Source organism: Eptatretus burgeri, chromosome 17 (genome assembly GCF_056783735.1).
Source record: "Eptatretus burgeri isolate ZD-2024b chromosome 17, Ebu_testis_v1, whole genome shotgun sequence".
NCBI classification, from domain to species: Eukaryota; Metazoa; Chordata; class Myxini; order Myxiniformes; family Myxinidae; genus Eptatretus; species Eptatretus burgeri.
This window is the reverse complement of record NC_140977.1, coordinates 37,573,410-37,596,260: the sequence shown is the minus strand read 5'-3', so window position 1 is coordinate 37,596,260 and position 22,851 is coordinate 37,573,410. Positions and strand designations below refer to the sequence as shown.

Genomic DNA, 22,851 nt, shown 5'->3' with positions numbered 1-22,851 from the left:
AATTATCATTGGAGTCAGCTTATTGGACACAACTACAGCAACTTCTTGTGGATAGTAACCAGCAGAGTGACCAGACCAATAGTAGGTGTAATCACCCACCATGATGTCACCGCAATCCGGTCTCCGAACCTCAGAGAGTGCTGCAATACCGATATCTAAATGCTTGAGCTCAGATGAAAACAGAGACAGGTGATCATCCTCTCTTAGGGATAGGACATTCCAGGCACACACCCGATGGGACCGCCTCAGGTTAACCCAAGGAGACCGCTGTCTGGTGGACGACACCTCAGCTTGCAGCCAGACATGATGTCACGATGGTCCACCTTTCGAACACTCTTATGCATATGATCTCTCATTTTGAAAATCTGCTCGGACTTGGTAGAAATTATCTTGGCCGAAGGCAGTGAAGGCTGGAATCATGTTGATGGAGATGCCTACTCTCTGACAGCCAATTATTTGAATTCCTTTATCTCAGACTGTTCCTTACTATTTATGCTCTCTCATAATTGGAAGAAAAGGTGACCCATCAGTTTTGCAAGGTTATTGTTTAAATATGCCAAAACTTGTTGCAGGTACATTATGCTTTCAGAACATGGAAGCTGTCTAACATGACAAAAAACTCACATGGTCTGATAAAGGCCCAGAAGCACCACCAAGGTCAGATGTTGAGGCAGTGTGGTCATCTGTCGTGGAAGGTCCTCGCCAGTCAAATGGTTTTTTGAAGGGTAGGGCTGAAAGGTGCGTGTGTACTGTGGGCTTCAAATGACCTATTACCTAGAGGTGGTAGGGAAGAGAAAAGGATGGGGGAAGAGTGAGCAGATGGAAGAAATAGCAATCACGGAAATACACGGGAGTTCAAAAATCATGTTCATGTCACCGTGCAATCGATGTTTCGTGTGTCCAATAGTATCAGTATAATACATATAGGTATGGAAAGCCTCATCCTCACTACATTAAACGTCTCCCATAACTTATTGAAACTGGAACCAAGTCTAGGTGGAGCCAAGCTTGAGGCAGACTTGTTTTTGCAGTCTACATATAATGCATGCAACAGCATCTGCTTCCCATTCACTCATACCAAATACCATCCAACTTCGACCGTTCAAACATGATAAGCTGAATTTAAAAAAAATCATAATGGAACTAGAAGGGCATGCGGTGGAGCGCATACCTCCACCAGGCTGAACAGTTTACGTTTTGTATCCCACTGATAGGTCGGATCTGGATTCGGACCTGAACTAAATTTTAATCGGCTTGTTCTTGTCACCTAACCAACCAAGTTTCATCAGAATCCATCCATCGCTTTTTGAGATATCCTGCTATATGTCGTTTAAGCACGACCACTCAATGGCGAAGAATCGCTGAAAAAATTATCGGATCCGGATCCGGATTCGGATTTTCACTAAAATCTAATCATTTCGGCCTTGTCACATACCCAAGCTTTCTACCAAATTTCGTCAGAATCCGTTTGCAACTTTTTGAGATATTTTGTTCAAAAAAAACAAACAAACAAACAGACAGCCAGGCAGGGGTGAGAACATAACCTCCATCCAGCTTCAGTGACAGAGGTAAAAATGGATGTGCTATTTTAAATTAGAACACTAAAATGCTTTATTCCGTCCAATCATCATCACTACTATCCGACACTGTGTGGCAATTCATTTTAACACCCTAAACTTCTCATCTTGCCGTTATCTCCTCCATAACCCATCGCCCATCTGGGCATTTTAATTATCATTCGATTCCAACCTAAACCAAACGGTCTAAATGCAACGGCGACAAGTCCCTGATTTACGTCATGAATGCGTTCCTAAAAACTGCGATGATATACAAAACGAAGTTATTCGAATACAATTTTCCCATATAGATAGTGTTCCAATGGGGGGATGCGTTGGCAGGGAAAAAATGTTTGGTTACCCTAACATAACTTAACCTTCACTTAATTTTTCAGATACAAATATTAGACATAAAGTACACTTCACCGCGGGATGAAACAAGAAAAAGAGCAATCAGAGATGGCAGACCTTTTGAGTGGTGTATTTTATATAGGTTTTAGGGTAAATCCAATATGGCTGCCAATCCATGTGACCTATAACATCATATGTGTGAACCTTTTGTTCCTCATGGACAGGCGGTCAGACATGTAAAGTTTCGTCTCTATCTGTTCAGTCATTTCGGAGAAGAAGATTTTTGAAGGTTAAAACAAAAAATACAATATGGCTGCTGAATCACTTGACCGATGACATCATCAATTTTTTTTTTTCTGTGGACCATTTTATCCCTCCATGACCCTCAAAAATTTTTCATACGGATTGGATGTGGCGTTCTACATATGCAATTACGACGTCATAACGAAGGCACCTATGACATCATGAAAAAGATCACCCTCATTCCCCATGAGGAGTACTTGCTATGTGCCAAGTTTCAATTTTTTCCTTGGTGCAGTTTCAGAGATACAGAGGTCCAAAGTTTTTTCCGTTTTTCCAATATGACTGCCACACCACGTTACCTATGACGTCATAATTATCATTACAACATTCTACATGAGTAGTCACATCAATGGTGAAAATTTCGTCTCAATATGATAAGCGGTTGTGGAGAAAAACATGAAAGTTCTGTGCAGACAAGCAAACAGACAAACAAGCCGGTAGGCGGCGATGGGTCACCGAGCATGGAAACTATATGATATAGAGCAAAATGGATGTCGTATAGCGGATAGGGAATCATCTTAAGATTAGGCATATCAAATCTCATCCAGTTCCATCTACTGATAACTACTCGGTATCCATTTGAATGAAAAGTACCGAAAATGTGGTTTGAAATCGGAAATCCCCAAAGTTCGAGGGGGTGCTGTGGGTGAACAAACATCTAAATCGAAAATCCGGCATGATCATTTGTGCACAATGTATTCCAGACGATTAGTGTGAATTTTCATGACCATCCGACCATAACCCTAGGAGGAGTAGCATTTGGCGCGACGGCACCTCCAGCTCTCGCATGTTGTCGATTTTTGAACTATATGTCCTGAGGTAAAGTTGTAGTACTCATTGAGTACCATGAACCTGCAAAGTTTCATTCGTATCGATGCACTCACCTGGTTGCTCGGGGGCCTTCAATTTTCGCCAATTTTCGCGCATACCCTAATTGTAGGGGGCGCTACGGGTAAAGTATTCCATATATCACAAAAACCGGAATATATTTGATAGAGCATCACCTGTAGATCATTCGTGCCAAATTTCATAACCCTACGTGGGATAATGGCTTTCGGAATTGATTTCGTGTGAACGGTACCGATTTTGAAGGTTTTTTGGTTGTTGCTGGGAAACCAAAGCGTCCCTAGCAGCCATCACAATTTCCAAAGCACGAAGTCACAAGATGTACCTACCACCTGAGTTTGGTTAAAATCCGCCCACGTTTACTACCAATTATGCTGATGACAAACATCCAAACAAACAGACAGAATTACTGACAATAAGGGTCACCTATTTTGGCGACCCAACAAACGGACCCAAATGCAATACCCTCTCCTTTGGCAAGGGTAATAAGTGGGATCTGGAGATAGAGCGATGCGGCATCCACTGTACTGAGTGCTTGCCATGTTGTCAGTTCTCCACTAGCGAGCGACGCAACATTGTCGCTTCTACACTGGCAGATGGTGCGCTACAGTCGATATAAATTTTGCAGGGAGCATTACAGAACTTCACTTAAAATTTTGGAACGACGTTGTATCGGACTCGCATGACTTGAATCGACTATTTCCCCATAATGTGTTAACGATGCTCTATTTTCACAATCCAACAAGAAAAGTAAAATGTTAACGACATTTTTCTTTTGATGTGGGATTGCGATGGAACAATGTCAAAATATGTCGTGATGCTAAACCAGAAGAGGATTTTGGAGTTGTATTGTGGCATCATAATGTGATGCCATTCTTCATTGTTCTTCTTCTTTATTCTTCTTCATCCATCATAATCCCACAACAAAAGTAAAATGTCAAAAGATGTCGTGATAGTAATCCATAAGAGGATTGTGGTGTTGTATTGTGGCATTGTAATGTGGTATCATTCCTACCTTGTTTGGTTTTTTTTTTTTAAGATTTCATCCCTATATATTTTGACTTTTTTTTTCAAGATTTTTTCTTGTTTCTGCAATTTTTTTAAAGTAATAAAATGCTTAATGTTTCATATATTTTGTTATTTTGGTATGGTTTAAATCCATCTATGTGATTAAATTGTTTTAATACTTGTTTCAATTGATTTGGGTGATGGTTTGGATATGTATCACTTTTGCAATGGTTCCGTCCAGTGCCCATTTTACCCCCTCACACGATCCTAGTCTGGTTTGGTTGAGTCCACATCTTTATGTTCGATTTCTTTTCATAATAAAACGATTAATGTTTTGTCTATTTTGTTATTTTGGGTTGCGTGCACTAACCCAGAGACAAAGTAACTTCCTCGTGTTGGAATCACCATCGTAGCTTCAGCAGATAATGAGGTAGGTCGGGCTACAGTTTTGCATTGCTTTTGGAGGGGAAGAAGTACAAATAGGCATTTCAGTGATCTCTCATTGTGGTACTTTAGTGATGTATTCTGGTGTCTTTTTAAGTCTTGGTTGTTCAGAAAATGCTCAAGAATAAAAGGTATGGCTTTTAATTGCTTATGACTTCACTCTATAGTAGTTAATAAGCGAATCATTGTGTACACATTTGAATGGGCGGCCATTTTTTCCCCGTATCATCCCTCTATATGGAGTACGACTGCGCTCCATGTGATATACAATATTATACACACAAAGTCGTAAAATAAGCATAAAAAGTAGGTGGATAACCTTACATGGTACAGCTGAGTGCGGTATTCTGTAGGTGTGAGGCAACTGCCATTATTCAGTGTTGTGACGACCTCCACTGGTAGTGAAGAAGGAGATACAACATCTGCTCCACGGAATCTACAACATCACACTACAATCATACCTCACTGCTTCAGATGCATCACCTCACAGAACATCCAGACAACTGCATACCTTGCTATGTGAGCATAGGTACTTCAATAATTATCGTATGAGTTCCCTTACACAGAACTTCAATGCAGGAATAAGCCATTAGGCCCATCAAAGCCTGTGCTATTGTTGCCAACTTGTGGTTGTTTGTTCTTCGTCTATCCTTTCTAAATTCTGAGTGTCAAACAAAGAAGCAGCACATACCATTTTTTTAAGTGTTTGGTATGATTCGACCAGGGTTCGAACTGCCGACTTCCGAGACCTTCTTTGCTTTAACCAGACTCTAACCTCCCAGACTTTAACCAGACTCCAACTTCGCAGACTTTAACCAGACTCAGCATAATGGTTGGACGATCCACATCCACTCGGAGTCTGGGAGGTTGATGAGACACACCAAAGACTTTAAAAACGGTACATACTGCTTCCTTGCTTGACGCACAGTCTATAAAAAGGATAGAGCGCAGACAAGCAATCATTGCCCAGGCTTTGATGGGCCGAATGGCCTTCTTTTATGTTGACGGTCACTGTAAGGGAACATACTTTATCATCCTCAATCAAAATAAAAGGATGTGACCTCATTGCACAACACTTTGGGGGTCAAGACAAATATTTTCAGAAAAACAACTTGTGAACATTTCTTTTTCTGGATTTATTTCAGGTGGCAGCACGATCATCCAGTATATTTAGTAACAATGGATAACCCATTGGTATGAATATTCCACTAGGTAGGTCATCACCATACAGCTGGCATCGAATAGTGCACACCTCGACACATAGGGGTGAAGCAGTGCATCTGCTGCCGACGTGCGTTGTGCTGGGTTGAACACGAGTAGTTGGTGCAGCAAGTGCAGTGCATCGGGGGCAGCATCGGGGATCTCTTTGTACAGTGGTCGGTGCTGACTGCACCCGGCACAAAAGGTTGCATTCAGCGGTGCACGGAAATTGCGCTGAAAAACACCATGGGTGCTGCCAAGGTCAAGAAACTAAGAAATGAACAGCCACAGATGAGAAAAGTCAGGAGCTTGGTGTGTTTTGTGCAGGTATTTCAAGTTGCTACTTTGATGATGTAAATTGGCAGTCGCTAGACACTGATATAGGTGCTGAGGGAACACACCAAACCAAGCGTTCTGCAAGTGCGGTGCAGTCAGGCCTCAAGGTTGCCAGCTCTGCCAGAGAAAACAAAACACGGCAGATTAATCAATGACTAAAAAAAACACAAAAGATGAGAATGAAATTTAGGACAATTTTCGTGATATAGTCGCATTGCCTGAAGGTTGCATTTCTTAAAGGGAATCTAAAATCAAATTAAACTAGAAGGGCACTCTTCGACGTCGTGACATCACCAGATTTTCCTCCGCCCTCCGCCCACGTTATTACATCATTATACATCCTTGTACCAAGTTTTATTTAAATCTCTGAACCCGGATTTGAAATGCTAAGTAACTCAGGATGACAGACCATGCACCCGATGTGGTTGAAATATAAAACATATACAGTATTCCCCATGACTACAACATCATAATTGTGAAGTTCCACATTGATTGATGAAGTGGTTCAAGATAAATTTCTTAAAGATTTTCGTTCAATCAGATATGGCTGCCAGACTAAGTGACATTAATTATTTGTGAACTCCCTGGTATGCTCTTGGCTTGGAGAACATGTGGGTAAAGTTTCCCCTTGAGCTGTCAAGCCGTTCTGGAGAGGAGATTTAAAAAGTTTTATTCTTCAAAAAAAAATCATTGCTGCCAAACCACGTGACCTATGACATACAGTAGATGGAGAAGTGTTGTTCCTCGTGGATAGGTGATCAGACCTGTAAAGTTTTGCCTCTATCTGTTCAGCTATTTTGGAGAAGATTTCTGAAGGTTTTCATGTTAAAAACCAAAAAAAAAGGCTGCCTAACCACGTGACTGATGACATCACCAATTTTTTTTCACCCATAAAATTTAGCCCCAGATGACCTTCAAAAATGTTCATACTGATCGGATAAAGCGTTGGACGTACGCAATTATGACGTCACATCGAAGCCACCTATGACATCATCAAAAAAAAATCACACTTATTCCCCACGGAGAGTACTGGCCATGTGTCAAGTTTCAATTTTTTTTCCATGAAGTGGTTTCAGAGATACAGAAGTCTAAAGTTTTTCCAATCTTCCAACATGGCTACCACACCACGTGACCTATGACGTCACAATTATCATTAAAACATTCTCCATGAGTCGTCACGCATATGGTGAAAAATTTGTGTCAATCAGATAAGCGGTTGCAGAGAAAACAGAGAAACTTGGCATGGACGGACGTACGTACGTATGGGCAATCCGAAAACATAATGTCTCCGGCAACTTCGTCAAGCAGAGGCATAAAAAAGAAAAACTGAATGATGACATCGAACCGTAATCACATTTTTCACTTTACATCATTTTAAACTTTTTTTTTTTTAAATGCACCATAATTTACCCAGATCCCCTTGTTCGAAGAGCCCAAGTGAGTGAGAGGTGGATTTGATTTATTTTATCAAATGGACGTGCCTTGTCGAGAAGCAGGAGGGACGAAGCGAATAATTCGCTGTAGTTGATCGAAGGTTGAGGAGCCAGTGAAGAGTGGACGACCACTCAACATCTCAGCCAGAACACAGCCCAGAGCCCAGAGGTCCGCTGCCTTACCATAACTAGAAAACCACCACAACCACCACAATTAAGGGAATGTACTTCCATAAAACAAAGTGCATCAAGCTTCAATAGACAATTCTTCCTTAATATTTACCAAGGTGTGGAAAGCAGGATCTCAGGTGGACGGTACCAGCAAGTGGACACCCCACTGTTCAGCCCGCTAAGGGAAGGTGGGGCGAGTGAGCAGGCCAGCCGAAAATCGCACAACTTCACTACGCACTCGGTGTTCAACAAGATGTTTGATGGCTATGGAGCAACACAGCAGGGGGAAAGACCATAAATCGAAGGTTGCTTTTGCATTGGCTTGTTTGGCGTTCCCATGAACACATATACTGTAGCTCAGTATGCCTTGCAATTCATGTAAAAGGACAACAATGTCCCCTAGTTTCCTTGACAACAAAAAAGCAGTTCCACGCATTGCAAAGAGTGTGATGGGGGTGAGGGTAGTGGTATATAAATATTATAGAAACACCAAGGAGATTGTGCTGTCGGTTCAGCCTTGACTGGGTGGGACCTTGTGACCATATGTGTGAGGCTGAAGGACAGTCAAGTAGTCAGAGTTATGTGGAGTCCCATAAGCATGTGTTTAACAATTAACCTATCCTCCTTTTTATGATTATTCACCCCTTCCCTAATCCATAATGCACCAGCAAACCCAGCCATTCCATTTGAGCCTGGTTTGGTCGGCACGGAATTGGCATTGAGTGCTTGCATGTGGCGTATGACCACACAAATGCAGATAGTAATGGACCTCCCGTACCCCTCCTCCACCCCACACCACCACCAAAGGACAAACGACAAACTATAAAAGGGAAGCTGTGGTGCAGAAGCATGGTTAGGTTACATTATATCAGTGGGATGGGCGATTCCGAGAAACCAGAAAGGGAGTTGATGATACAACATACAGGGCAACTCGAACAATAAGAGACTCAGAAGAGGGGAGAGTGAGAGCACAACCTGGCTACACCCTCGTATGATTCACTGCTGACTTTGCCTTCATCTTATCACATATATCAGCCCATCACACCTGTGGCAACCGCTGTTACAAGCAGAGACACCTTCCCCCTCCCCCCCCCCCACCATCATCCCATTCCGCTTCATCCCTTCCCCTATTCCCTAAAGCCTCCAGTTTTAAATTACAAACTTGGAAAATACCAAACAAAGTGAACAACCGTTTATCCATACCTTTAGGTCCCGATGGATGATGTTTACAGAATGCAGATACTTGGTCGCAAGGAGAAGCTGGTGCATGATGTATCGTTGGTGCACATCCTTTAGAATGTGTCCCTTCTGAATGACTTTCTGGAGGTCTGTGGCTGCCCAAAGAAATTGACTATATGTTACAAGTATAGTAGATTAACCTGCTGGTGAATGATATGCAAGTACTATTGAAATACATCAGTTAACTAATGTGGCACAGAGGAACACATCAGGCAGATATATATATATATATATATATATATATATATATATATATATATATATATATATATATATATATATATATATATATATATATATTTAACCTGAAATATTTTAACTTAGTACCTTAACCCTTTGAAAAGCTTGGTGTTGGCTTAGTGGTGAGGGTGGCTGGCTTAGGATCATAGCGTCCTGAGTTTGAGTTCCATTGGCTGCTGAATTAACACGAGGTGGGGCTGACTCAGCCTGTCATCCTTCCATGGTTGGCGAAATAAGGAGCAGTGTACTGGTAGAAGGGCACAGCCATGCTTCCAAGAAATGATAGCTACCTGGAAACCAAGCTGCCATGCACAAGAAAATACCCCTTTGAACCCGAGTGGCCATTTTATCAGCGGCTATTCAAACCTCCATATACCCAAACGGGCGCTTTACCGGGTGCTATTCAAACTTTCATCTGGCGACCAGGGTTGCGTCAGGAAGGGCATCCGGCGTAAAACATGTGCCAAATCACTGTGCGGATCATACGGATGATCCGCTGTGGCGACCCCTAACGGGAGCAGCCGAAAGAAGAAGAAGAAGAAGAAGAAGAAGAAGAAGAAGAAGAAGAAGAAGAAGAAGAAGAAGAAGAAGAAGAAGAAGAAGAAGATTCAAACTTTCATCTACCCGAGCGGCAAGTTTACCAGCTGCTATTCAAACCTCCATATACCCAAAACAGCTAGTTTACTGGTTGCTATTCAAACCTCCATATACCCAAAACAGCTAGTTTACCAGCTGCTATTCAAACCTCCATATACCCAAGACAGCTAGTTTACCGGTTGCTATTCAAACCTCCATATAGCCAAAACAGCGAGTTTACTGGTTGCTATTCAAACCTCCATATACCCAAAACAGCTAGTTTACTGGTTGCTATTCAAACCTCCATATACCCAAAACAGCTAGTTTACCGGCTGCTATTCAAACCTCCATATACCCAAAACAGCTAGTTTACCGGTTGCTATTCAAACCTCCATATAGCCAAAACAGCGAGTTTACTGGTTGCTATTCAAACCTCCATATACCCAAAACAGCTAGTTTACTGGTTGCTATTCAAACCTCCATATACCCAAAACAGCTAGTTTACCGGCTGCTATTCAAACCTCCATATACCCAAAACAGCTAGTTTACCGGTTGCTATTCAAACCTCCATATAGCCAAAACAGCGAGTTTACTGGTTGCTATTCAAACCTCCATATACCCAAAACAGCTAGTTTACCGGTTGCTATTCAAACCTCCATATAGCCAAAACAGCTAGTTTACTGGTTGCTATTCAAACCTCCATATACCCAAAACAGCTAGTTTACCAACTGCTATTCAAACCTCCATATACCCAAAACAGCTAGTTTACCGGTTGCTATTCAAACCTCCATATACCCAAAACAGCTAGTTTACTGGTTGCTATTCAAACCTCCATATACCCAAAACAGCTAGTTTACCGGTTGCTATTCAAACCTCCATATAGCCAAAACAGCTAGTTTACTGGTTGCTATTCAAACCTCCATATACCCAAAACAGCTAGTTTACCAGCTGCTATTCAAACCTCCATATACCCAAAACAGCTAGTTTACTGGTTGCTATTCAAACCTCCATATACCCAAAACAGCTAGTTTACCGGTTGCTATTCAAACCTCCATATACCCAAAACAGCTAGTTTACCAGCTGCTATTCAAACCTCCATATACCCAAAACAGCTAGTTTACTGGTTGCTATTCAAACCTCCATATACCCAAAACAGCTAGTTTACCGGCTGCTATTCAAACCTCCATATACCCAAAACAGCTAGTTTACCGGTTGCTATTCAAACCTCCATATACCCAAAACAGCTAGTTTACCGGTTGCTATTCAAACCTCCATATACCCAAAACAGCTAGTTTACTGGTTGCTATTCAAACCTCCATATACCCAAACAGCTAGTTTACCGGCTGCTATTCAAACCTCCATATACCCAAAACAGCTAGTTTACCGGTTGCTATTCAAACCTCCATATACCCAAAACAGCTAGTTTACCGGTTGCTATTCAAACCTCCATATACCCAAAACAGCTAGTTTACCGGCTGCTATTCAAACCTCCATATACCCAAAACAGCTAGTTTACCGGTTGCTATTCAAACCTCCATATACCCAAAACAGCGAGTTTACTGGTTGCTATTCAAACCTCCATATACCCAAAACAGCTAGTTTACTGGTTGCTATTCAAACCTCCATATACCCAAAACAGCTAGTTTACTGGTTGCTATTCAAACCTCCATATACCCAAAACAGCTAGTTTACCGGTTGCTATTCAAACCTCCATATACCCAAAACAGCGAGTTTACTGGTTGCTATTCAAACCTCCATATACCCAAAACAGCTAGTTTACCGGTTGCTATTCAAACCTCCATATACCCAAAACAGCTAGTTTACTGGTTGCTATTCAAACCTCCATATACCCAAAACAGCTAGTTTACTGGTTGCTATTCAAACCTCCATATACCCAAAACAGCTAGTTTACCGGCTGCTATTCAAACCTCCATATACCCAAAACAGCTAGTTTACCGGTTGCTATTCAAACCTCCATATACCCAAAACAGCGAGTTTACTGGTTGCTATTCAAACCTCCATATAGCCAAAACAGCGAGTTTACTGGTTGCTATTCAAACCTCCATATACCCAAAACAGCTAGTTTACCGGCTGCTATTCAAACCTCCATATACCCAAAACAGCTAGTTTACCGGTTGCTATTCAAACCTCCATATAGCCAAAACAGCGAGTTTACTGGTTGCTATTCAAACCTCCATATACCCAAAACAGCTAGTTTACCGGTTGCTATTCAAACCTCCATATAGCCAAAACAGCTAGTTTACTGGTTGCTATTCAAACCTCCATATACCCAAAACAGCTAGTTTACTGGTTGCTATTCAAACCTCCATATACCCAAAACAGCTAGTTTACCGGTTGCTATTCAAACCTCCATATACCCAAAACAGCTAGTTTACTGGTTGCTATTCAAACCTCCATATACCCAAAACAGCTAGTTTACCGGTTGCTATTCAAACCTCCATATAGCCAAAACAGCTAGTTTACTGGTTGCTATTCAAACCTCCATATACCCAAAACAGCTAGTTTACCAGCTGCTATTCAAACCTCCATATACCCAAAACAGCTAGTTTACTGGTTGCTATTCAAACCTCCATATACCCAAAACAGCTAGTTTACCGGTTGCTATTCAAACCTCCATATACCCAAAACAGCTAGTTTACCAGCTGCTATTCAAACCTCCATATACCCAAAACAGCTAGTTTACTGGTTGCTATTCAAACCTCCATATACCCAAAACAGCTAGTTTACCGGCTGCTATTCAAACCTCCATATACCCAAAACAGCTAGTTTACCGGTTGCTATTCAAACCTCCATATACCCAAAACAGCGAGTTTACTGGTTGCTATTCAAACCTCCATATACCCAAAACAGCTAGTTTACTGGTTGCTATTCAAACCTCCATATACCCAAAACAGCTAGTTTACCGGCTGCTATTCAAACCTCCATATACCCAAAACAGCTAGTTTACCGGTTGCTATTCAAACCTCCATATAGCCAAAACAGCGAGTTTACTGGTTGCTATTCAAACCTCCATATACCCAAAACAGCTAGTTTACCGGTTGCTATTCAAACCTCCATATAGCCAAAACAGCTAGTTTACTGGTTGCTATTCAAACCTCCATATACCCAAAACAGCTAGTTTACTGGTTGCTATTCAAACCTCCATATACCCAAAACAGCTAGTTTACCGGTTGCTATTCAAACCTCCATATACCCAAAACAGCTAGTTTACTGGTTGCTATTCAAACCTCCATATACCCAAAACAGCTAGTTTACCGGTTGCTATTCAAACCTCCATATAGCCAAAACAGCTAGTTTACTGGTTGCTATTCAAACCTCCATATACCCAAAACAGCTAGTTTACCAGCTGCTATTCAAACCTCCATATACCCAAAACAGCTAGTTTACTGGTTGCTATTCAAACCTCCATATACCCAAAACAGCTAGTTTACCGGTTGCTATTCAAACCTCCATATACCCAAAACAGCTAGTTTACCAGCTGCTATTCAAACCTCCATATACCCAAAACAGCTAGTTTACTGGTTGCTATTCAAACCTCCATATACCCAAAACAGCTAGTTTACCGGTTGCTATTCAAACCTCCATATACCCAAAACAGCTAGTTTACCGGTTGCTATTCAAACCTCCATATACCCAAAACAGCTAGTTTACTGGTTGCTATTCAAACCTCCATATACCCAAAACAGCTAGTTTACTGGTTGCTATTCAAACCTCCATATACCCAAAACAGCTAGTTTACCGGTTGCTATTCAAACCTCCATATACCCAAAACAGCTAGTTTACTGGTTGCTATTCAAACCTCCATATACCCAAAACAGCTAGTTTACCGGTTGCTATTCAAACCTCCATATAGCCAAAACAGCTAGTTTACTGGTTGCTATTCAAACCTCCATATACCCAAAACAGCTAGTTTACCAGCTGCTATTCAAACCTCCATATACCCAAAACAGCTAGTTTACTGGTTGCTATTCAAACCTCCATATACCCAAAACAGCTAGTTTACCGGTTGCTATTCAAACCTCCATATACCCAAAACAGCTAGTTTACCAGCTGCTATTCAAACCTCCATATACCCAAAACAGCTAGTTTACCGGTTGCTATTCAAACCTCCATATACCCAAAACAGCTAGTTTACCGGTTGCTATTCAAACCTCCATATACCCAAAACAGCTAGTTTACCGGCTGCTATTCAAACCTCCATATACCCAAAACAGCTAGTTTACCGGTTGCTATTCAAACCTCCATATACCCAAAACAGCTAGTTTACCGGTTGCTATTCAAACCTCCATATACCCAAAACAGCTAGTTTACCGGTTGCTATTCAAACCTCCATATACCCAAAACAGCTAGTTTACCAGTTGCTATTCAAACCTCCATATACCCAAAACAGCTAGTTTACTGGTTGCTATTCAAACCTCCATATACCCAAAACAGCTAGTTTACTGGTTGCTATTCAAACCTCCATATACCCAAACAGCTAGTTTACCGGTTGCTATTCAAACCTCCATATACCCAAACAGCTAGTTTACCGGCTGCTATTCATACCTCCATATACCCAAAACAGCTAGTTTACCAGTTGCTATTCAAACCTCCATATACCCAAAACAGCTAGTTTACCAGTTGCTATTCAAACCTCCATATACCCGAGAAGTCGGATTTTTCTCCAGGAACCCAGGGTTGGGGAGCCGAAAATCCAAGGAGCTCAGCGTTCAAAGGGTTGAAGCCTAACTATTTATTATGTGTGAATGGATAGGATGGGAGGGTGGGAGGGATGGTTCGGTAAATTGAGAAAAATAATAATTGACAAGAAAGGATCATAGGAGGGAGAGAAAGGAGGGCAGCAGACAGTGGGAGTGAGAGTGGTCGTGGGGAAAGAAGGAAAGCAAGTTTGTGATGAGATGTAGGAATAAGGGAAGGGAATGGAAGGGGCATGCGTGGGACTTAAGGGTCTGAGAAGGCGGGCTGTTAAAATTCCTCCACATTTATATTATAAAAATAATTCCCCTTTGGGAAGAAAAAATAAGCAAAATTAGACTCCCATTGCAGATGGGCATTCCTGTATGGACGTTTTGAGGTTTGCTGGTTCAAAATCTGACCCATACACACCCATGAACTCGAAGATAAGGTAGATGTCACGGTCGTTCTCCGCTGGGATGACGTCTTTCATCTTGATAATGTTTGGATGATCAACTTCCTGGGATGAAAGGGATGAAAGTTGACATCACTTTCAGCAGTTTGATAAAGTCTTTCATTGTCCTCAATCTTTTCCATGTCCAGCAATTATTCAAGGAGTATCTCATATTTATTATCGCATCTACGTTTGGTAAGGGTCTGCAATCTCTGATTGCTCTATCTCATTTCCATTGTGTTTAAGTTTTGCAGTCTAGGTTTCATTCCTAACTCGACGAGAAACTTTCATCCTCATGCTACACGAGCAGGATGTTACACCAATGAGTATATACCATCCTCTTTAAGTTGGTTTTCCTTTCTGATGGCATTTGCTGGTGGATGTTTAATATCCAATGACACCTTTTGTTAGCCAAGTTGTAACTGAGCCAAATTGTAAATTACTGCCCACCCTGACAAAGACCTGCTTTAGGAGCACCCGGCAGTGGAGTAGCAACCTGTCCAGGGAAGACCATCATCTGTGGAAACGTTCACGATTTTGAGGTGTGTCAAGCAACACTGTTGATCCATTTAACCCACAACGCATGCCATAAATGTTTTGTCCCATATTAAGTTGAACAACGACATTACAACAGGCTGATCTCAAAGCATAAATGTTTTGTCCTTCTATCTTTGCTCTTTGTTTCTTCGTGTTCCTTATTTTGACTTCTTATGATGACTGCAATATTGCTTATGATGACTAATGTTCTTTATGATGACTCTTTATGATGACTCCTTATGATGACTCTTTATGATGACTCCTTATGATGACTCCAATGTTACTTATGATGACTCCAATGTTCCTTATGATGACTCGAATGTTCCTCATAATGATTCCTTATGATGACTCCAATGTTCCTCATAATGATTCCTTATGATGACTCCAATGTTCCCCATAATGATTCCTTATGATGACTCCAATGTTCCTCATAATGATTCCTTATGATGACTCCAATGTTCCTCATAATGATTCCTTATGATGACTCTTTATGATGACTCCAATGTTACTTATGATGACTCCATTCTTGCTTATGATGACTCCAATGTTCCTTATGATGAGTCTTCATGATGACTCCTTATGATGACACCAATGTTCCTTATTATGACTCCTTATGATGACTCCAATGTTCCTTGTGATGACTGCAATGTTCCTTATGATGACTCCAATGTTCCTTATGATGAGTCTTTATGATGACTCCTTATGATGACTCCAATGTTCCTTATTATGACTCCTTATGATGACTCCAATGTTCCTTGTGATGACTGCAATGTTCCTTATGATGACTCCAATGTTCCTTATGATGACTCTTTATGATAAGTCCAATGTTCATTATGATGACTCTTTATGATGACTCCTTATGATGACTCCAATGTTCCTTATTATGACTCCTTATGATGAGTCTTTATGATGACTCCAATGTTCCTCATAATGATTCCTTATGATGACTCCAATGTTCCTCATAATGATTCCTTATGATGACTCCAATGTTCCTCATAATGATTCCTTATGATGACTCCAATATTCCTTATGATGACTCTTTATGATGACTCCTTATGATGACTCCAATGTTCCGTATGATGACTCCAATGTTCCTTATGATGACTCCTTATGATAACTCCAATGTTCCTTATGATAACTCTAATGTTCCTTATGATGACTCCATTCTTGCTTATGATGACTCCAATATTCCTTATGATGACTCTTTATGAAGACCCCTTGTGATGACTCCAATCTTGCTTATGATGACTCCTTATGATGACTCCAATGTTCCTTATGATGACTCTTTATGATGACTCCAATCTTGCTTATGATGACTCCTTATGATGACTCCAATGTTCCTTATGATGACTCTTTATGATGACTCCAATGTTCCTCATAATGATTCCTTATGATGACTCCAATGTTCCTCATAATGATTCCTTATGATGACTCCAATGTTCCTCATAATGATTCCTTATGATGACTGCAATATTCCTTATGATGACTCTTTATGATGACTCCTTATTATGACTCCAATGTTACTTAAGATGACTCCAATGTTCCTTATGATGACTCCATTCTTGCTTATGATGACTCCAATGTTCCTTGTGATGACTGCAATGTTCCTTATGAGGACTCCAATGTTCCTTGTGATGACTGCAATGTTCCTTATGATGACTCCAATGTTCCTTATGATGACTCCATTCTTGCTTATGATGACTCCAATGTTCCTTGTGATGACTGCAATGTTCCTTATGATAACTCCAATGTTCCTTATGATGACTCTTTATGATGACTCCTTATGATGACTCCAATGTTCCTTATGATGACTCCTTATGACTCCTTATGATGACCAATATTCCTTATGATGACTCTTTATGGTGACTCTTTCTGATGACTCTATTCTTGCTTATGATGACTCCTTATGATGACTCCAATGTTCCTTATGATGACTCTTTATGATGACTCCTTGTGATGACTCCAATCTTGCTTATGATGACTCCTTATGATGAGTCCAATGTTCCTGATGACTCCTTAGGATGACTCCAATGCACTATTTGGTCTTTAATTTGACAATACAGCTTTAAATGCTGATAACATGTTTACTTTGAGAACTTCCTCAGATCACATTGGTTTCAGAAAGACCATGGATGTCTTACTGGAATGGCTGAACACAAAGTTTCCTTGAGGTTTGATATCCAATCCCTATGAGGGAGATTCATTGAATGGCCCTCGTCCTACTTCCTCCAGGATCATTGTTGTGTAACAAAGTCAGCCCACACGCAGGTTCTTCAGCTCAACCGTTTTTAATGGCGTCTCCTGCTGCCCTTACTCCAGAGCTCTCAGACGTCACTCTCGGTTCTGTCTTGTCAGTTCCGCTTCATCATGCATTCATGGATATTCATGTAACTCCCAATACCACAATCATCTCATTTATTTCCATTGGAATTTTTCTTATGGGGCCTCATAATTAGTTTTGGTGGAACTCTATCAATGCTGTGAGTGCATGTTATGGAACATCATACAGTGTGTCTGCACCCTGAGAACAAGCATTTACTGTGTATCACGATATTCTTCACCCCTAACATCAAACAGCTTCTTCATCATCATCATCATCATCATCATCATCATCATCATCATCATCATCATCATCATCATCATCATCATCCTCACAATCTGTCGCAAATTCCTAACAGAGGAGATGTCATACATTAAGGTTAAAGAGTTATCACTGTGATGTCACAAACAAACCTCAGAGTGATGCACATTGAGTACAACTCAGACGATTGGAGTCGTGCAGCGAATCTTTACACTTCTTCTTTTTTCGTATGCACCACAAGGCTGTAGGGTAGCATCATTGGCTGAGGGTGCAGCTGTGCCCCTGGATGCAATGCCCTCTGTAGATTAGGTGTATATAATTTGTAATTTGTTTATGGTGCCGGCGATAGCTCACCAAATCTATACAAAGGACACCATAGGATCTTTGACATCTACCAACTCATGACTGCAGGTGTGATGCCCAGTTTAACATCCATCCGAGGGACGGCAAACACATTGATAAATCACCCACCCTGCACAGCACCATAATGACAGTATACTGTGTAGCTTGGTCAGGATTCGAACCCAGGCTATACAACTTAGAGGTGAGTGTGTGTACCTCTAGGCCAACCTGCTAGCAATACTTGGGTCAAAATCTTTCCCGGTCCAACCGCAAAAGAGGGTGGAATAATTTTGGCCGTTCATGAAGAAGAATAAGGAGAGGATTATAACCCAAACTTGCCTTGAGGAAAATGACTTCCCGGAAGGTCCTCTAAAAAAAAACATAGATAATCAAAGTTAGCATCAGGATGTTGATCACAAAGATGCCACGCATGCATAAAACAAAGTTAATTCTGATAGCATAATAGACTTATTCATGATTATCAGGTCAAACAATGTGCACTGATATGCATTGAAGGAAGAAATACTCACACCTTTCCTTGTAAGTCGAGGTTTTTGAAATTTCGATCTGCTGAGTTATCATATTTAGTAAGGTAAGGTGGAACAAGATACCCTCTATATAAATACATCCTTCCTAGTTATTTGTTCAGTATAGTGAGCACTACACACAAACACACTTTGCTTTCAGCCATAGAGCTCTCTGTGTAGACGTACAAGATCGTGAACACATAACCAGGTAATGAAGGCTGGGAAGAGAGGGGAGGGCATCTTATCCCACCTTTCTCCAGTTGCATAGCTCTAGGTTCGATTCCCGTCTCGACATTAAACTGTCATCTTGGTGTCTCGCAGGTAGGGTGTTGCACCATGTAGTATACCATCATTCCGATGGGGCTTTCACCTGACTGTCACCTGTGCTCGCATTCATGTGTGGATGTCAAAACATCCCACAATAGGCCGTTGCGTGCTGCTGCCCTGATTGGTTGAGGGCTTCTTCATTTAAATCCATGCCCTGGATGAGGGCACCTCTGTGATGGCGTAGTGACCTGTCCAAGGTGAATTTTCAGCTATAAAGATATTCACAAGCAGTTGTGGCCATCATCATGTCAAAATTGTACGAGAAAAACAACTTGCACAAGGAATTGCTTCATGCATGGAATGTGCATTGTTATTCCATCTTTGCACTTAATTACAGAAATAACTAGAAGGGCACTTGGTCGAGCGCATTACTGGGCCAGGCTGAACAGATTACATTTTGTATCCCACTGATAGGCTGGATCTGAATTTGGACCTGAACTAAAATTTGGTTTGTTCTCGTCACCGAACCAACTCATCCACCAAGTTTCGTCTGAATCTGTCAATAACTTTTTTGAGATATCCTGCTATATATCGTTTTAGCCCAATCACTCAATGGTGAAGAATCATTAAAAAAAAAGCATTTCTCGGATCCGGATCTGGATTTGCATCTTCACCGAAATCGAATCAATTCTTCCTTGTCACACACCCAACCTGCCCACCAAGTTTCGTCCGAATCCGTCCACAACTTTTTGAGATATCCTGTTCACAAGCAAACAAACAAACAAACAGACAGACAGACAGATAGACAGGGGTGAAAACATAACCTCCGTCCACCTTCGGTAACAACAGAGCTTCACAGCGAAGCGGAAGTGATTGTTTGTTTGTTTTTCTACTACCATATATAAGCAGTAAGGATGGCTGATGAAGATGTGTTGCAGGATGCGCTAGAGGTATGTACAGTTACCTACATGCTGTCTATCCTGGGTTCAAATCTTACTCCAACTATAAACTGTCATCTCTGTAATTCACATGTAAGGTGAGCCATCAAGGTGTGTGCTCTATCCTTTTTTAAATGCTGAGCATCAAACAAGGAAGTAACACGTACTATTTTAAAAGTCTTTGCTTTGACTCGGCCAGGATTCACACTGAACTCCCAGCCTCAGAGCAGACACTCTGATTGTGACCCCACCAAAGTCTTGGAATATTACTTTCCTGATTTTTAGGATGGCCTAGAGGTTTGCATAATTCACCTCTTAGCTGTCGAGCCTGGGTTCGAATCCCGACCCAGCTATAAACTGTCATCCCAGTGTCTCACAGTCAGGGCGATTCATCAATGTGTGTGTCGTCACTTGGATGGACGTAAAACGGATAAAAATGCCGAGCTTCAATATAACGTCCACATCTGAGATGATATCATAGTTATTTATACTCTGAACGTATATGTTAAGGTATTTACGTACAACAAACTCTGCAAATAAATCATCCGACTCGAATTCATGGTGGCGTAGAACTTCTAGCAAGGATGTAAAGGTACTCTGAACAAGCCACAAATCCACTCCGAACTCCGGGCAAGGACACAATGTTAGACTGCAGAACTTCTAGCAAATATATAAAGCTTGAAATAAGTTTCAGTGAGGATGGAACGTTTGACAGAACTTCCTGCAAGGATGTAAATATGAACAAAACCTTCCACAAGGATGTAGAGACGTACAGAACGTCCCACAAGGATGTAAAGATTGACAAAACCTCCCAGAAGGATGTAAAGATGTCCATAATAAACTCCAAATACAGCAGATAGAAAGGAAAATTAAAAAAAAACTACAATGAAGCCAACAACAGAAGAAATAAAAATCAACAGTTTGAAAAAAACCAGAAAAAGTTTCACCGAGAGCGAGGGAAACAGAAACATTAAGTGACACTTCCCCCTTAAAAACAAGACCGAGAAAAAATTTTTAAAGGTATACTTGAAGACGAAAAAGAACACAATAAGGAAGCAGATTGGATACAACACTTGGAAAATAAAAAGAAACAGCTCCAGGAAATGCCCCCACTGACAATTGACGAGGAAAAACTTAGAAAACGTCTTGCAAAAGCACCAAACATCAAATGCCCAGGCCCTGATTGGATTCCAAACATCTGACTAAAGCAACTACATGCTGTCCACCCTCACTATGCTCGAGCATTTAACAAACTCATCCAAGGGATGACCGAATGGCTCACAGAAGGCAACACTCTTCTGATTTCTAAATCTGAAGAAACCCATCTATGCAACAAATATCGAGCCAATAACTTGCCTACCAACAACATACAAACTTTTAACATAATCACCGACGCAACGTATGAACACCTCACTCAACAGGTAGCTTTCGAGGCAGAGGCAGAAAGGATATAAAAGGGGATGTTATGGAACAATAGACCATTTGTTGTTAAATAAAACCATCCTCCAAAACTGCAAGCTTCGACAAGCCAACACAGTCTGGATAGATTTTCAAAGAAGCCTTTGACAGTGTCCCAAGTTCATGGATTATAAAATGCATGCAAGTATACAAAATTGACCCCAAGATAATCACTCTGATTGAGAAAGCAATGATGCTCTGGAACACAACTCTGATACTACCATTATGTGAAATGGAAATATTGAAATCCCAGCGGTAAAGATATGACGTGGTGTCTTACAAGGTGACAACCTTTCCCCCTCCTGTTCTGTCTGGCTCTGGACCCAATGAGTAACCTCATCAATGAACAAGGACACAGGTACAATCTCACATGTAACAGGAAAATGACCAAAGAAACAAGAAAGGTAATACACCTACTGCATATGAACGATATAAAACACTTTGCCCCAAATGATAACAAATTGGCAGATCAATTGAAACTAGTAAAACAGTACTCGGAGGACATCCGAATGGAGTTTGGTCTTGACAAATGCACCAAATGCAAATTTATACAAGGAAAAACAAAAAGAACAGGCAACATCTCAATCGATGAAAGCACAACAATACAGTAACTCGAAAACAAAGCATCCTACAAATACCTCGGAATCGACGAAGGTCTCCAGGTACAACACAAAAAAAAAATGCGTAAAATAATCAGTAAAGAGTACCTATGCAGAATAAGACTAATTCTGAAGTCATCCCTCTCCCCAAGAAACAAAACCAAAGCTATAAACCAACTTGCAGTACCGGTATTCCAATAAAGTTGTGTAATTATAAACTGGCCACAATTGGAGATCAACAATCTAGACACCAAAACAAGGAAATGTCTAACTATTCAAAAGATGTTCTACAAAAACCAATGCATACCGAGGTTGTACTTACCGAGACAAGAGAGAGGAGGTGATTTGATGGAGTTTAACCAAGTGCACAGAACATCATGTGTCGGACTAGCAGAATATGTGAAAAGCTCAACAGACAACCGGATGAGATTTGTACACGAGCAAGAAAACAACAAACCAGAAAAGGGATCCTTAATCCATTGAACAACAAACTTCCAAAAAACAGGTGCAAATGGTGGATACTACACAGGAAAACGAAACAGAAACAAACACAGTTCCAATGATTTCAAAGAAAAAAAAGGAATATTACAAAAACAGATATCAGCAGATATACTCTGACAAATGGGAATGACTAAAGAGCAGGAAGATTGAAAAAAAAAAGAGCTTGACAGGACAGGGATCGTCAAGGAAGGTTCATTGGAATGGTTCAGAAGAGGTCAAATTAATTGGGATGGAGAACGAGTCATCATA

At 40.9% G+C, this 22,851-nt stretch overlaps 1 protein-coding gene across 1 annotated transcript in view; it reads right to left on the bottom strand.

The window, feature by feature from the left end:
- LOC147009786 (extracellular signal-regulated kinase 2-like) overlaps positions 1–22,851 on the bottom strand; it is a 48,032-nt gene that overhangs the window by 5,311 nt on the left and 19,870 nt on the right. The window contains exons 4-12 of the mRNA XM_085862196.1: positions 18,648–18,681; positions 14,831–14,914; positions 8,852–8,982; positions 7,761–7,912; positions 7,526–7,665; positions 6,110–6,161; positions 5,761–5,895; positions 4,833–4,944; positions 625–774 (exon numbers count right to left, since the gene is read on the bottom strand). Of these exons, the coding sequence (XP_085718322.1) occupies positions 625–774; positions 4,833–4,944; positions 5,761–5,895; positions 6,110–6,161; positions 7,526–7,665; positions 7,761–7,912; positions 8,852–8,982; positions 14,831–14,914; positions 18,648–18,681 (990 nt within the window). The remainder of the gene's footprint in view (positions 1–624; positions 775–4,832; positions 4,945–5,760; positions 5,896–6,109; positions 6,162–7,525; positions 7,666–7,760; positions 7,913–8,851; positions 8,983–14,830; positions 14,915–18,647; positions 18,682–22,851) is intronic.